Source organism: Podarcis muralis, chromosome 6 (genome assembly GCF_964188315.1).
Source record: "Podarcis muralis chromosome 6, rPodMur119.hap1.1, whole genome shotgun sequence".
NCBI classification, from domain to species: Eukaryota; Metazoa; Chordata; class Lepidosauria; order Squamata; family Lacertidae; genus Podarcis; species Podarcis muralis.
Genome location: NC_135660.1, coordinates 71,798,411 through 71,813,899, shown reverse-complemented (window position 1 = coordinate 71,813,899; position 15,489 = coordinate 71,798,411). Strand labels below are relative to the sequence as shown.

Genomic DNA, 15,489 nt, shown 5'->3' with positions numbered 1-15,489 from the left:
ATTTTACACATTTATTGGCCACTTTAGGACTTCTCCCATTTCCTCTTTGTAGCAATAAATACAGCTCTATTTATAGAGGGCCGTCTAGGCCATTTGCCAAGTAGGTTTCATTAATATTCTGAAAAGACAAAGTATACTTCTTTAAAGTATTGTGGTTGGTGTCTTAATAGTCACATAACATTAGCATGTAATGTTAAAAATAATTACAGCATATAGAGCTCTCAAGCAGCAAGACAGGATGACATTAAGAAAAATATTACTGTACATGAATATGCTGCATATTTGTGCTTTCATAAACCAATTGCGGATGTAAGGATAAAAACAGATGGCTGTACCAATATGCCTATATTATTAAAAAGTAGCTCTGCAAGCTGGAGACAAGAGCTAACATTTCCTATGACTGCCTGCATTTCACCACCGCACTTCAATATGACTCAAACTGTAAGGCAGCCCCCATCCTCCACAGAGGCATGTAGGACCGTCAGCCACAGTGGGTGGGTAGGGAGGATTGCCAGCTTAGCCATCAGTGGCTGAGCAGTTGCAGCAGTATATCAGCCTTCCCAGCTAAGAATAAACCACTGCCTATTTCAAGCCATCATTTGCCATTGCCCCTATCTTTCCTCTGCCCCAGGCCCCAGTCCAGCAACAGAGGGAACAGTGACAACCCAGTGAGGATCCATTCTTAAGGCCTAACAACATGTTACATTAATGATATAATTAACAATCATGTTGGGTTTTTAAGAAATGACATGGGCAGGAGGGTGTGAGGATCTAAGCCTCTCCTCCCCTGACATATTATCTGTGAAAACTGCTCCCTTGTATGACAATTAGCATTGAAAAAAAAGTTTCCTTTGGTTTAGGGCAAGGTGACTAAAAGCGGGAGTGATAAATGAAGGCAAGAAGTGGTGTATCAATGCAATATATATATATGTGGCGCTGTGGTCTAAACCACTGAGCCTAGAGCTTGCCAATCAGAAGGTTGGTGGTTAGAATCCCCGCGATGGGGTGAGCTCCCATTGCTCGGTCCCTGCTCCTGCCAATCTAGCAGTTTGAAATCACCTCAAAGTGCAAGTAGATAAATAGGTACCGCTCCGGTGGGAAGGTAAACGGCGTTTCTGTGCGCTGCTCTGGTTTGCCAGAAGCGGCTTTGTCATGCTGGCCACATGACCCAGAAGCTGTACGCCGGCTCCCTCGGCCAGTAAAGCAAGATGAGCGCCACAACCCCAGAGTCAGCCATGACTGGACCTAATGGTCAGGGGTCCCTTTACCTTTACCTTTACCTTTATATTATTGTATAAAGTAAGGGGCAAAACTGAGCAAAACAAAGCAAAACTCTCACAAATGTATATGTACACATGTACATACAATAAATCTATGGTTGCCATATGTCTGGAATTTCCCAGACATATCCAGAATACTGCAACTGCAAGCAGTATCCAGGAGGAAATCAGCTAAATATCAGGGAAAATTCAGATGTATGGCAGAGCCAATATCGGCAGTATCGTTTTTGATGATTTTCCAATTTCTTTACTCAACAACTTTGGCCAAAACTTTAAAAAGCCCAACAAAAATCTGTATAGATTTTCACTTTTTGAAATATGGCAATCTTATCCATGCTTGAAAACAAAGAACAACTTTCTATATTGAAAGCAAATAGAGCCCATTAAAATAATAAAGTTGAATTTTGACTAATGAACACTTTTTGCAAGCAATATGCCCTAATATATGCAGTCTAGTAAACATTGTTTAGTTGGAGAACTGCATCACAAAATTCAGATAAATGTGAATTAGCAAGGATAGCTGTGTTTTGGTTTACAAATTGTTTCAGAAAGCGCACATCTGATAGATTTGGCTTTAAATGCATACTGAATCTAATTTTACTTTGTCATATCCTCCCCGGCCCAAGTCTTATGAGTAGGGGGGAACTTTATTTCAAATCACCAGTCCCTTTTGCTTGGTAAATGTTCTTTCAACCCTTCTTGGTTCTTATTTGCCTCCTAAGGTTATCAGGTCTAGCCTTCCAATAGTTCAAACAATCTCTTAATTATTGGTATCCCACTGTCACCATATAAACACCATTACCTCTTGTTTACATTACCTCTTGTATGATACATGGTAAGAACAACAAAATTACTATAACAAAAACTAAATATAGTAGTTTCTTATATGATTGGTTTCTAATAACTGTGTTAGGATACTGTGTATTCTGACATGCACTGATAACTATATCCCTAATCCTATCCTGCCTACTTTATCCCTTACTCCTCAACATCCACACCAGCCACCCTTCTCTCACTCACTCCTAAGCAAAGTGTCTTTTGCTCTCTCCACACACCTGTTCTGTCACACTTCACCCTCAGCCAATCAGCACACAACACACTCCAACATCCCATCCCTCTCTCATCCCTGCTTTACACTCACCTCACCGTGTTTTACAAGTATCTCCATACCTAACACGTACCCAGTGCTTTTCCTGGGGGGATGCAGGGGGATGCATACCCCTAAACATTTTGTGAATCTTTGTACTTTTGTCCATTTACTGTATTTATGTTTCCAATTTGAACTATAAAATGGTCATCAACATCATTTTATTTGTATGCCGCCTTTCCATAGTTAAAACAATGCTCGAGGCGGCTTACAACATGACAAGATTTACATAATTACCAACATAACAAAAGTCATAAACAATAAATAAAACACATCAAAAGGTACACAACCAAATGGGGAAAATTTCCACAGAAATCATAAAATCTAAAACTAAAAATACAACATTAATATCAATAACAATTTAAAATGACATAGATAAAAATAAAAACACAAAAAAGGAGCCCTCTCTTTTGAGCAGCAGCAGCAGCAGCAGCAGCAGTCCTTTATGGAGCCTGTCAGGCCCTGCCCCAAGCCAGGTGGAGAGAGGCAGGGCAGGGCCCTTCAGGCTCCCAGCAGGTCAGTCCTGCGCAGTGGCAGAAGCAGCAGTCCTTTATGGACCAATGGTGATTTTCTTGAATCAATATGAGAGTGCCTCTAAACATATTTTTTTAGAAAAAAAGCACTGCATATACCTTATATCTTTTAATATGCAAAGCTGTATAAGTCAGTCACAATGACAAACACCACACTACTACATCCCTACTCTAGAGGAATCAGAGGCGCAGCGTAATGAAGAACCAAAAGCAGAGGCCATAAGTGCTTTAGTGGTGTATATTACCATACTGCTTAAGCTGGCAACTTGTATTGGCCCTGTAACTCTGAAAAAGAGAGAAACTCACCACAGTGACCTGTCAATTGTTTCTCAAGCACTCACTCTTCTCTCATTCCAGTCTTCTCAAAGAAACATCTGTCACATTGCTGTTAGGTCTGGGTTGCAACAGACTGTCTACCTTTCATACGCATCTGAGTCAAACCTGAATTTGCTGTGCCAGAGTATGCCCTGTACCACACATTGCAGATACAGAAGAACTGTCTCTGTATTGAAAACATGCCAGGACCCATGTGCTCTCTTATTATATCTAATAAATACATGCCTGGTAAAAATGAAAGGTTTTTTTAAAATTATGTTGGTTTCTCCCCCTCCCCCCTCCCCTCCCCAAAAATAGTGTTTCCTGACCACTATCTATATTGCGATCAGGGCTAGCCATGCCATGAAACACAGTGAAATAAGTTCAAGCCCCCTAGGGATGACTGTGGGCAGGATTCCTGCACTGCAGGGTATTGAACTAGATGAGTCTTGGGGTTCCTTCCAGTTCCACAATTCTATGATTCTATGATCTGCTTCAGGTGGGGAAGGAGGTGATAGAGAAAGGTGTCTGAATGGTGCAACAAGGCCTTGGAAAGTTTTGGTTCCCCTCTCCACTCCCCGCAGTGCTCATAAACAATTGCTTTTACCTGACAGCACAACAGACGGCCCATACAACCTCCCTTCTTTCACATGGTGCTGAAATGAGGTGCCACCATCTGGCAAGCATGATGGGAGGCTGGTGGCAATAAGAATCCCACCACCAGGGCTACAAAATGGTAGTGGATGCTGGGGTGGGTCCAGGAAAAGCATCAGCCCTTGCAAATGCCTCACTAACCTTGCTGATGTAGATGCCAAGCTTCTCAGCTTCAAGCAGCAAAATGCCTAGGGCTGGAACTGAGGATGATATCAATTTGCCCTAAGAACTCCCAATTAATAGCTGAATGTGATGGAGCTAACAAAGGCAGGCATCCTCCCTACCGTTTTCTAATGGAATGACAATGACCAATAGCCCCAAAGGACAACATGCTACCGCAAGACAAGCCACGCTCTGCATTTTTGAATCTGTACAGTATGCTGTTTGTAAAGACAAATAACAAAACATTCATATTTTTAATATTTTTCTCTTTATGCTTATACTTTTTTCAATGACTCATTCTGGCATTATATTCCTGCACACATTTTGAACAGATTCTTTAAAAAAAAAATTGAATGTAAAAGTCATACCTGTGGGCACAAACTCTCCATATGACTGGCTGCTGTTTGGACAATTTTTATTCCTTCTTCGTTTGTTGATACTGAGCAAGCAAGATTAGCCACCTGGAGAAAAAACATTGACATGTTTGCATTTATCCCCAACACAGATACATAGTCCATAAAACATTTTTTTCTAGAACATTATTTTCACAAATAAGCATCCCATACTTGCATATGACTTTGACTGCCCTTTAATTTCAGATAGTGTCCTCTATGTATTTAGAAGGGTGATATGCTAAGATGCCAATGACAAGTATACATTCTGAGCCTGTGGTCAACAGGAAATTTAAAATGTCAGTCATGATTGTTATATTGCCAGATTTGTATATCTCATAAAGAAATAGTCATTGTCATTTATTGCAACACTGATGGAGGGAGCAATCTCACCCAGAGAAAAGCTGTCTTTGCTAAATAATCAGGATAATTATAGCACTGCTAAGATAGCTCTTTTTTGCCATAGCCACACAAAACCCTGGGTGGCCATTTGTTCAGTGAAATGTTGTAGATTGTAATAGTGACCTGTTGACATTGATGCCTTGATAGAAGCTGGCTCGATGATACATTTGATTGTGTGCTTTGAATTTTGCTTTAAGCCACTGACACTTTTATCAGTTGAGTTGTGAACTTAAGTTATGACCTTTGATTGAAGAAATAAACCTACTGACAATAATGAAAAATTTTACAAGCAATAGTATCTTTTCAGGATATCAAATTTAAAACATAGGACCTAAATAAAGCACAGGTTGTTAGCTGGCTATCTTTGTTAAGCTAGCTGCCCACTAACAATTCAGAATTATCAGTTTATATTTCCTGAATGGGATGTACTGTTTCCTTAATGGCCAGTCTTACACACAGGATGGGTTCTGAGACAAGCATTCTACTGAGTCAGGGTTGTAGAAGAAGGGAAACTTAAATTTGGGCAAAGAGCCAGAAAGTAGTGAGCATTGACCTTTTGGAATCTGATGCAAGATTTATGAATGTGCCTCCTCCTCTAAGTCTTTTGGCTTCCACTATGCTCCGCTTGTATAGATATGGATCAGGGCAAGAGAAGTGGATCTCCCCTAGCCCTTGCAGGCAAGTTCACCAACCTATCAAACACCTGTTGTAGCAATGGAATCAGATGATAATCTGGTCTTTTACTGCCTTTGAAGCACCACTGATCAGATGAGGCTTAAAGGGATTGGCTGTACAATCAAGTTCCCCACAGGGAACTCTTGCCATGCAGCAAATTCAGGAGATTTGGAATCATCATCTATAAATTATTTTCTGCAGGGATTGATTTAACTCTATTGCACAATCTCTACCTGCCCCACTCCTGATACCACAGATAACATCAGGTGTGGAGCAGATGCGCATGGTTTGGGGAAAACAACATCAAGGGGCCAAATTGGACCTACGTTGTATAAATTGCAGATAGACAGATATTACAAAGACTGCACAAGTCTTCATTGGTCTCTCATTATAAGGAAACAAATTCTGCAAAGAGACCACTCCTGGAGCTTACTATTGCCCAGGGAAGCTGCCCAGAGTGGCTGGGGCAACCCTGCAGGATGGGTGGGGTATAAATAATAATAAAAATCATTTATTATTATTATTATCAACTAGTGCACCCACTTTGTAACAATGTTTTGTAAAACTGAAACCATTCAAAAGAGGTGATATGAATGACATTTAAACTGATAATGTTATGTTGGAAGGATGCAAATCACACCAACGGCAAGATATCTCAGGAGTCAACTCAATTTGGCCCAGAAGGTCTAGGTGCAATATTATTTGTTAACTGAAATCACAGTTACAGTCTATCAGTTTGCAACCAATTTTTTAATTTATCTGAGAAACCCTGATTTACCTAAGTTGCCTTTCACCTCTCCCCTAGTTTAACAGCCCTAAATACTACATATTGTACTTGAATAGGATTGCTGCCATGTCTCCAAACTAAAAACAATAGCCTTCTTGTTGCAAACACAGTGTAGCAAATAATTGTTTATATCCCTTCAATATTGTTCCTCGCTGCAGCTTGAAAAACCTTTGTCTATAGGAAGTTTATCAACTTCTGTTGATCAAAATGCTTTTAGCTTATCAAAAACTGTAAGATAATTTGCTGGAAAAAGAGAAGACGGGAATTCTAACAATGCACCCAATCTGCCAAAATGTAATTACAGCTTCAGAATGTCTACAGTTCAGAATGCTAGCATATTTAATTATTATAAAACTATAAAATAATATCTCATGCATAATCATTCCCCTCTATCTTTAATTATCCCATTAGGGTACAATCAAGATGTAGAGAGCTAAGTTACTTGCCAATGCAAGAATAAGGCCATAGAAACCCAAAACATAATGTGAGATCACTGACATATTTGGAAATTTGTAGAGTATTACAAGCAGAACATTGTGCTGTAATCTATATTATCATCTGGAGATACCACAGACATGCCCCATGAAGAAGCAATCCATTGTTTCAGTGCTACTGAATCTACACAGCTAAGCAAAATACAGGATAATGGATCTCAGAATAACTCATTTGGTAAAGGCTGCACTAATGCCAAAATTATTTATTAGAGCAAATAAGGAGATGCAAAATTGGAGATGCAGTGTGGATAGCAAAAAGCTCATATAGGCACCCAGTGCAATTAAAGACAGTTTCCAAGAAAAAGTAGATGATGATTAAAGGATCATTTATGTTTTTGGCAAATAGCAGTAAAAAGGATTAGGAACACCAACTGTGAAACAATGATACCGAAGCAAAATCTAGCAAACAAATTGTGAAGGTACAGTTTTAGAGCTTAGCAAATATATGGAGAAAACTGTTCATCTGGAAAACTATTTTCTAAACAACAGATTAAAAAACACATTGAACTATTAAAGTATCAGCACCAGATATGTTAACACAGAAAACCTGAAGGATATACATAAATACAGGGATCTAGTTTTGGAAAGTAATAACTTAATGGTATTATCAAAGCAGACACCCAAAAATACTGTTAAGAAAAAAATTAATAGTTTTCTTAAAATAAAATAAAAGAGAGACCCACAGGTCAGATACTACGGATCAATAAACTTACATGTTTGTCAGAGACATTTCTTTTGTTTGAGAGACTTATGGGAAACATATCTTAATCCATTCACAAACTCAGGTTTATTCTTTGAAAAGAACAAGAAGACTTTAAAGACTCTGCTTGTACTGATTTACACAGCATTATCCGATTAAGAAATGAACTATTCAAACTGTTTTAATGCTGCTCTTGTGGCCCTTAATGGGATTTTTTATTACAATAGAAATGTAAGTTTTGGAAAGGAATTACTGGAATTTAAAACTGATCATGTACGTTGACTGCAAAGGCAAGGTGTAAATAGCTAGAATTCAAAATAACTAGATTCTGGCGTATTAGGCGACTGGGCGTATAAGACGACCCCCCAAATTGGCAGCTGCCGATTGGGGGGTCGACTTATACGCCCAGTCTTATATGCAGCAGCTTTGCTGGGCAGCGGCAGTGGATGGCGGGCTCCACTCCGTTCCACGCCGGGAGGAAGCTGCCCGGCGAAGCCAGCTTAGCATTGCTGGGCAGCTTCGCCAGGCAGCTTCCTCCCACTGTGGACCCCGCCGCCCACTGCCACTGCCCAGTGAACCCATACCTGGCGTATAAGACGACCCCCAACTTTTTAGAGGATTTTCCGGGGTTAAAAAGTCATCTTATATGCCGGAATCTACAGTAAGAGGTAAAACCAAAGTTTCTTGATCAAATTCATATTCCCCCTCCTTACGGAATACTGAGATCTATAATATATTCTATTGCATATGCAGTAGTATAGCTACAGAAATTAAAACAGGACTCAACAGACTTTAACATTATTTTGCTCCAGGTGGATTTGACCCAGTCCAGGGCTGCCTTGAACCAATCTGGAGAAATCCCAGATTGTCCTGATTTGGTTCAGGATCTGGGATTTGTCTGGACTGGATGCACAGCCCTATCATTAGGACTTTATTGGTATGTATGAACTAGCACTTTGGGTTATACCTAGAAACAAACTGAAAGTCATTGCAGATGAAGCAAAACTTCCAAGCAGACAGCCAATCTAGGGTAACAAAGATATAGCTATATCTTAGCAAAGATTTTAAAACATTATTTAGTATGCAGAATTACTTGAGTCTTGTTAAATGCAGCAGTGTTAAAATATATTGAATACTCTGCTGCAGCCAGTCTGATGTTAACAAACTTCAGACAAAAAAAGCAGTAACAAAGCTTAGATTTATGCAGATGGAAACTGCAGCCCTGACAGATAAGATGATTAAAAATGCTTGCTTGTATTAGAGTAGCATTTGCAGCTGAGGCATAAATCTTGAAGATATCCATCATTATGGAAATACTTCTCATATGAGAGAAAAGGGGGAAATGGATAACCCAAATGGTAGCTTAAAGTCCAGTTTGGGGCAGAAGAGAGCACATTAGCTGTGTTAAGGTAAATTCACAGAAGCAAAGTTCCCTGTTCCATCCTCCCCCTTGCAGCCACCTACACCCATGGAAAAGCTTCTCTGGTGGATTGGGAAGCCCTCCCGAACTATAGGAGATGGGGCACAGGAAACCCTTGGGGAAGAAAATGAGACCTGGATCCTAAGCAGTGGTGCATTCCTCAATCAATTCCAACCTTCATGTGCATTTCCATCTGGAATTCCATCTGCTCAGAAGAAAGTCCCACTGCATTCAGTGGGGCTTACTCCCAGGTAAATGGGGTTAGGACTGCAGCCATTCAAACAGATGAATGCCACAGTCAGGCTTACCATTGTGTTCACTTAAAATAGGTGTACACATACTAAAAGTAATGCATAACAAAAATGTTATGAGCACCAGCAACATTCTTTTATTTCACAGCATTTTCTTTTTTTTCTCCAGCTTTCTTCTACACTTGAAATTTCTTGCTGCATTGAGATTCTCACAAATTAGATCTTGCTGAAAGCAAATGAAATTCTATTGAGGTCCATGATAAGCTGAGGTGAGTTTTATTCTTTCACCTTTCACTGAGATTGCGAAAGCAAGATGTTAGTATTTTATGGGTTTCTTTAATATAAAGTAAAAATAATAAAAGTGGATTTACCCAATCAATATTTAAGCAGCTCAAGTTAGGAGACATAGGTGAGAAAAGACAACACACAATAATACACACAAAAGCATGTGACTTAAATGAGGGATGCTTCTTTGAGAGCTAAAACTCCATTCCCCCTATTGAAGGCTGAATCACAAGAAGTATGTTGCCATGGGGTGGGGGCCAACCATATTAAATGAGACACAGGACATTGGTATTGGGATGAAATAGGCCACAACTTTATTGATTACAGATGTAAACCGATTTTGGTGAAGGCATTGGGTATGTATCCAAGATCAACCAACCCATGTGCTGGTTAATAATAGATGGGTTGACCCTGGAAATGAGGTCACCCCCGGGAGATGCATTGAATATGAGGCTTCCTCCAGAGCCACCTCTTGAAGAGCTACTATGACCCAATCAGTCCCTGTGTGGGCTCCCAGACAGCACTACTCCTTCCCAGACCCCTTTAGCAGGCTATCCAGATGTTAAAGATCCAGACCCAATGCCTTAACCACCAAAGTTGTGACAACTGATATGAGGAAGGTGAAAACCTGCAGAAAGGCCAATTAGTCTGCAGGGAAAATATCTCCCTGGCCCTGAATATGGTGACCAAGTATTCCATAGCAAGGTCCTAACAAGTTCCAGCCCACTTACTTTTGGGCATGACCATAACATGATAGAGCAAGAGGGTGGGAAATCTGGCATTGTCCAGAAATAACCCTGGGCACCACTCCCTTTTATAGTGAGGAAGCGGAGCTGGCTTTGGCCAGATCTCCACCCACACCCAGCCTCTACAGCCCTGATGTGATTGGACCATGGCATGGACCTCAACATGTTATAATTGTGTGACCAGAAGGGTAGCCCCAATGTTCTCCCTCTGACCACATGAACAATAAACCCCCTAGGGTCCCATGATCTGTGGCATAGCTGCACCAGGCCGCAAAGCCCCCCACCATATCCCATGAGTAAGTAGCTATTCCCAATGGCTTCTTTACTGAAAATTGCCCCCTGCTGCTGCTTTTCCCTAAACAGATATTATTATCATTATTATTATTATTATTATTATTATTATTATTATTATTGCTGTGTGAGGCCCTCCCGCTTTGCTTCAGGGCCCACTTTGGTAGATCCAGCCCTTCAGTTCAGATTGCTTCATAAGGGACTTGCTTTAGACCCCAAATCCAAAGCAATATCCAGAAATATCTAGAGCTTTGGGCCTCCCATTGACTTGCATTGGGAAACCAAACTGCATACCCTGCAAGTGCCCCCCCCCCCCAGCAACAGGACATCCCATTTTTTCTGCCGATATCTCAACCCCGCAAAACACACAGCACTCCAAGGAAAGAATGTAGGAAGGAACATTGGGGGTTGGGTGAAATGCAATATCATACATTCAAATTTATATGAATCTTTCTCATTTAAACTATAACTCTCAAACTCTGCACGACAACTGCATTGACAGAAAGTCTCCCTCTCTGTGTGTGTACTAATTAAATAGATAGTGAGACAAAATAAATGAATGTAAACATCTGGGGTAACTGTAACACTATTATCCCACATTTGATTGATTGATTGATTGATTGATTGATTGATTAACTTTGTATACTGCTCTATACCCGCAGGTCTTAGGGTGGTTCACAGGATAAAATCACAATATAAAATCACAAAATACATAATCAAAATAAAAGCAAGAACAACCCAATCCCCTCCAACACATTTTAAAAGGGCACTCAATGTCAGACATTCAAAGGTGTGGTTACAGAGGAACGTTCCACCTATTATTGCCCATCTCTATCCTTACAGATCAAAATGTCTCTTAAAATAGAAACTGGTGGTTTTTTCTAAATCTGTGTTCAAAAAACACATATAAATCTAGATAGGCTTAAGCTCCATTTCATAGTTTTATTATTTTGTATTTGCAGAACTTTAGAGATGACTTTGCCAGGCCAAATGCACACACTGAAAGTCATGGAACCCACAATACAGCACTTTTGTATTATTTATTTTCTCCTCCCAATAAGTTTGTGCCCCAAAGAAAGTCATTCCACATTTCTGTATATGCTAAGGCTCAGCTGACCTGTTATGGCCTCCTTTACCATTGCACAGCTCAATGCAAACAGTCACTGCTGTGGTCTCCGCTGAATACTGAGAGTTTTATATCTCATTTAAGTCAATTATATTTGGGGGCACTTTGCAGGACCAGATCAATAATGTCAAATCAATAAGCTTTACATTCAGCATAAGCTGTCTGAATTGCACATTTAATCTTAAGCATTTGACAAGCAGAAGTTTACAAAGCCAAATATTTTGTCTAAGAACTATGTTTCTTTAATCTTATTTACCAAAACTAATCCAACAGATGCCCAGATATACTAATTCCACCCAAAAGGATAAACTACAATCTGTGTGTCTTTGATAAAAAGTACAACAGCACACCTTGCGGTAGTTTGTGCTGGAAATGCACTACCACTGATCTGGCTAATCTTTAGCGCGGGGAAATTATAACCATTGAGCATGTCTAATTATCTAATCTTAAAACCCTTAGGATTTATCTTTTTCTGTTTCTAACTATGTGTCTCCTATTAATAGAGAGGCATAGCTACTCTCACAGATATCCAGCTCTGAGGGCCTTCTGGCAGTTCCCTCATTGTGAGAAGTGAGGTTATAGGGACCCAGGCAGTGGGCCTTCTTGGTAGTTGTGGAACACCCTCCCATCAGATGTCAAGGAAATAAATGACTATCTGACTTTTAGAAGACATCTGAAGGCAGCCCTGTATAGGGACGTTTTTAATGGTTGATACTTTAATTTGTTGGAAGCTGGCCACAATGGGACTACCCAATCAGATGGGCAACATATTATTATTTATTATAACAACAACAACAACAACAACAACAACAACTTGGAATGGCATGGGATCCCTCCTGCCTTTTGGTTTTGAATTTCCAGAGCATATTTATTACACAAGTTCCTCTACAGGGCAGAAAAGTAGTTCATGAACTTGTTACCTTCCAATAAAGCTGAGCTTGTTCATGACTTAGGAAGACACTGTACAGACAACTATTATCAGTTCTATTAAAATTTGCTTTCTACTGCATGAATTCGACAAGGTTTTATTTTGTTGCCATTTTAATGGAAACAAGAACATTTATATTTTATGCATATAAAATAAGATGAAGTTCCTGAAGGGTAAAAGTGAGAAAATGTGATGAGTTCGAGAGCATATAAACCTATCTGGCAAAACAGCAATATGTTGTATTATTACACCTGAGATGAAAATGGTTTAAGGTATAACGCCAGGGATATTTTAATTTCTAAACAGTAGTTTTCTCATTCTCTGAAGTTACTTAGTGAGAAAAAAACAACCAGAAACTAAAGTACTGTATATACAAAAATCATTTAAAGCTTCAAAATACAACAATGTTGAGCAAAGAAAACAAGTTAACATTTGGAAGAAGGATATATCTAGGTTTGTCTGGCAGGGCAAAAAGCCCCGAATAAAGTATAAAATATTAACAGACTCAAAAAAAAGAGGGGGGTTTGCCCTGCCGGATTTGAGGTTGTATTATGAAGCTGCAGCCTTCTGCTGGTTGAAAGATTGGTTTTTGCTAGAAAACACCGATGTCCTAGATCTGGAAGGTTTTGATAATGCTTTTGGCTGGCACGCATACCTATGGTATGACAAGGTTAAAGTTCACAAATTGTTTAAAAGCCATATTGTCAGAAAAGCAATTTTTGCAGTCTGGACGAAATATAAAGACTTATTAGAGAGTAAAACACCGAGGTGGCTGTCACCGGTGGAGGCCAAGGCTCAAAAAAGACCCAATATGGAGGCCTACTGGCCGAAATATTGGGAATTAATTGAAAAAATTGGAGACAGTTGGAAGTTGCAGAGCCAGGATAAACTAAAAAACAAGGTGCGAGATTGGTTACATTATGCTCAAATGCAAGAGGTTTTTAAAATGGATAAAAAAGTTGGTTTCCAGGAGGAGAAATCGAAACTAGAGACAGAATTGTTAGAACCAAAGACCAAGATTCTATCTAGAATGTATAACTTGCTGCTTATGTGGAACACACAGGACGAGTTAGTTAAATCTGCTATGATAAAATGGGCACAGGATGTTGGACATAATATTATGTTTGAAGACTGGGAGAGGTTATGGAACACCGAAATGAAATTCACGGCATGTAGTGCCTTGAAGGAAAACATTATGAAAATGATATACCGGTGGTACATGACCCCAGTCAAGTTAGCTAAGATACATCACCTGTCTGACAATAAATGTTGGAAGTGTAAGGAATCAGAGGGGACTTTCTTCCATCTCTGGTGGACCTGCCCAAAAGTGAAGACCTTCTGGGAAATGATTTATAATGAATTGAAAAAGGTATTTAGGTATACCTTTCCCAAGAAACCAGAGGCCTTCCTGCTGGGCATGGTAGACCAGAAAATGCCAAAGAAAGACAGAACTTTGTTTATGTATGCCAGCACAGCAGCAAGAATACTCATTGCTAAGAGCTGGAAGACACAAGATTTGCCCACGCTGGAGGAATGGCAGAAGCAGTTGATGGACTACATGGAGATAGCTGAACTGACCGGCAGAATCCGAGATCTGGATAAAGAAACAATTGAGGAGGACTGGAAAAAATTTAAAGACTATTTGCAAAAATACTACAAGCTGTATGAATCTTAAGATAGTGCATGATTAGGAAAAGTTATGCTTTAGCAATCATGATTAAGTAAATTGTAAAATAAGTGATAAAAGAGAAAATGAGACAATTTGAATCGAACATGTTATGTTTATTTTAAAGGTATGGAAACTGAGATACAATATATCGAATCTGGGTACATAACATTTGAAAGTTACAATAAGGCATGAAATAAGGTAACAAAATGCTGACATTGTTAATTTAAAGAACGCAGAATCGGAAGGGGTGGGGAAGTCCAAGTTGTTTTTGTTTGTTTTTGTTGTTAAAAAAAGGGAAAATTTGTTTCTTGCAATTATGTTATTTGTTTGTAACCTATAAAACTATGGAAAGAAACGCAATAAAAAATTTATAAAAAAAAAAAACATTTGGAAGAAGCCTTTTCAGAGGCAAGATCAAAAGCCACAATATGTAGGAAGACCATATTTTATCTTAAAACAAGGAGACTGATATTTTGATTGTTTGAACCTTTATTTGCATTAGTTTTTTGCTACCATAAACAAAAGCTATTTTTGTCATTGTATATCATAACAGTCAATAATAACTGCTTTGGCAAAGGTATTTATCCACATAGCAGTATATTGTAGACCCAAATAATGCATCCAGATGCACTGTTTTATACAGTCGACTACTCAACACCTGATGGCAAGCGGTTGAGATCCTCCCAAATTTTTATGGTCACTCTTTGTTTCTTGTTAACATTCCATTTCATTTATTAATATTATTATGTGGAAGCTTGTCTCTCACTAGAATGAAAAATATCCTCTATAATTGGTCTGAATAGAGGTTTCACCCTGTCCCTCCTTCAGTGAATGGAGCCCTTTAAATAAAAATTATAATAGATGTATACCCCTGAAACCATTAGAGATTCATGTAAGGTCTACTGCTAACTTTATTAATTAGATGATAAAACTGGCCTTTTTAAAGTCCTGGGACCCAATTATTTAACAGTCCCATCCTAAGGTGTCTTCTCCATTCTCTACACTTTTTTTTTTACATTATATATAATTTATCAACAGAGGTGGGATTTATGGGGAAACCGCAAATTCAGAATTAATTTTTATTTGTTTAAAAAATCCAAACCTGCACTTCAAGGAGGGAATTTGTATGAAGACTAGTATTAGAATGATGATAATGACTGCTGATCTGAACACACTGTTAATAGGCCAAGATTCATATTATTTTCTTGTTGTGCTACTGAATGTGGTTAATA

At 39.1% G+C, this 15,489-nt stretch overlaps 1 protein-coding gene across 3 annotated transcripts in view; it reads right to left on the bottom strand.

Annotated features, from left to right (window-relative positions):
* The window catches only part of CTNNA3 (catenin alpha 3), a 554,150-nt gene that overhangs the window by 199,644 nt on the left and 339,017 nt on the right, over positions 1–15,489 (bottom strand). For 2 of the 3 annotated variants that reach the window (XM_077930540.1, XM_077930541.1), the window contains one exon: positions 4,460–4,552. In XM_077930540.1, coding sequence (XP_077786666.1) covers positions 4,460–4,552 — 93 coding nt within the window. Of the gene's footprint in view, positions 1–4,459; positions 4,555–15,489 lie in introns of all 3 variants that reach the window. The other variant, XM_077930542.1, reaches the window with a different exon arrangement.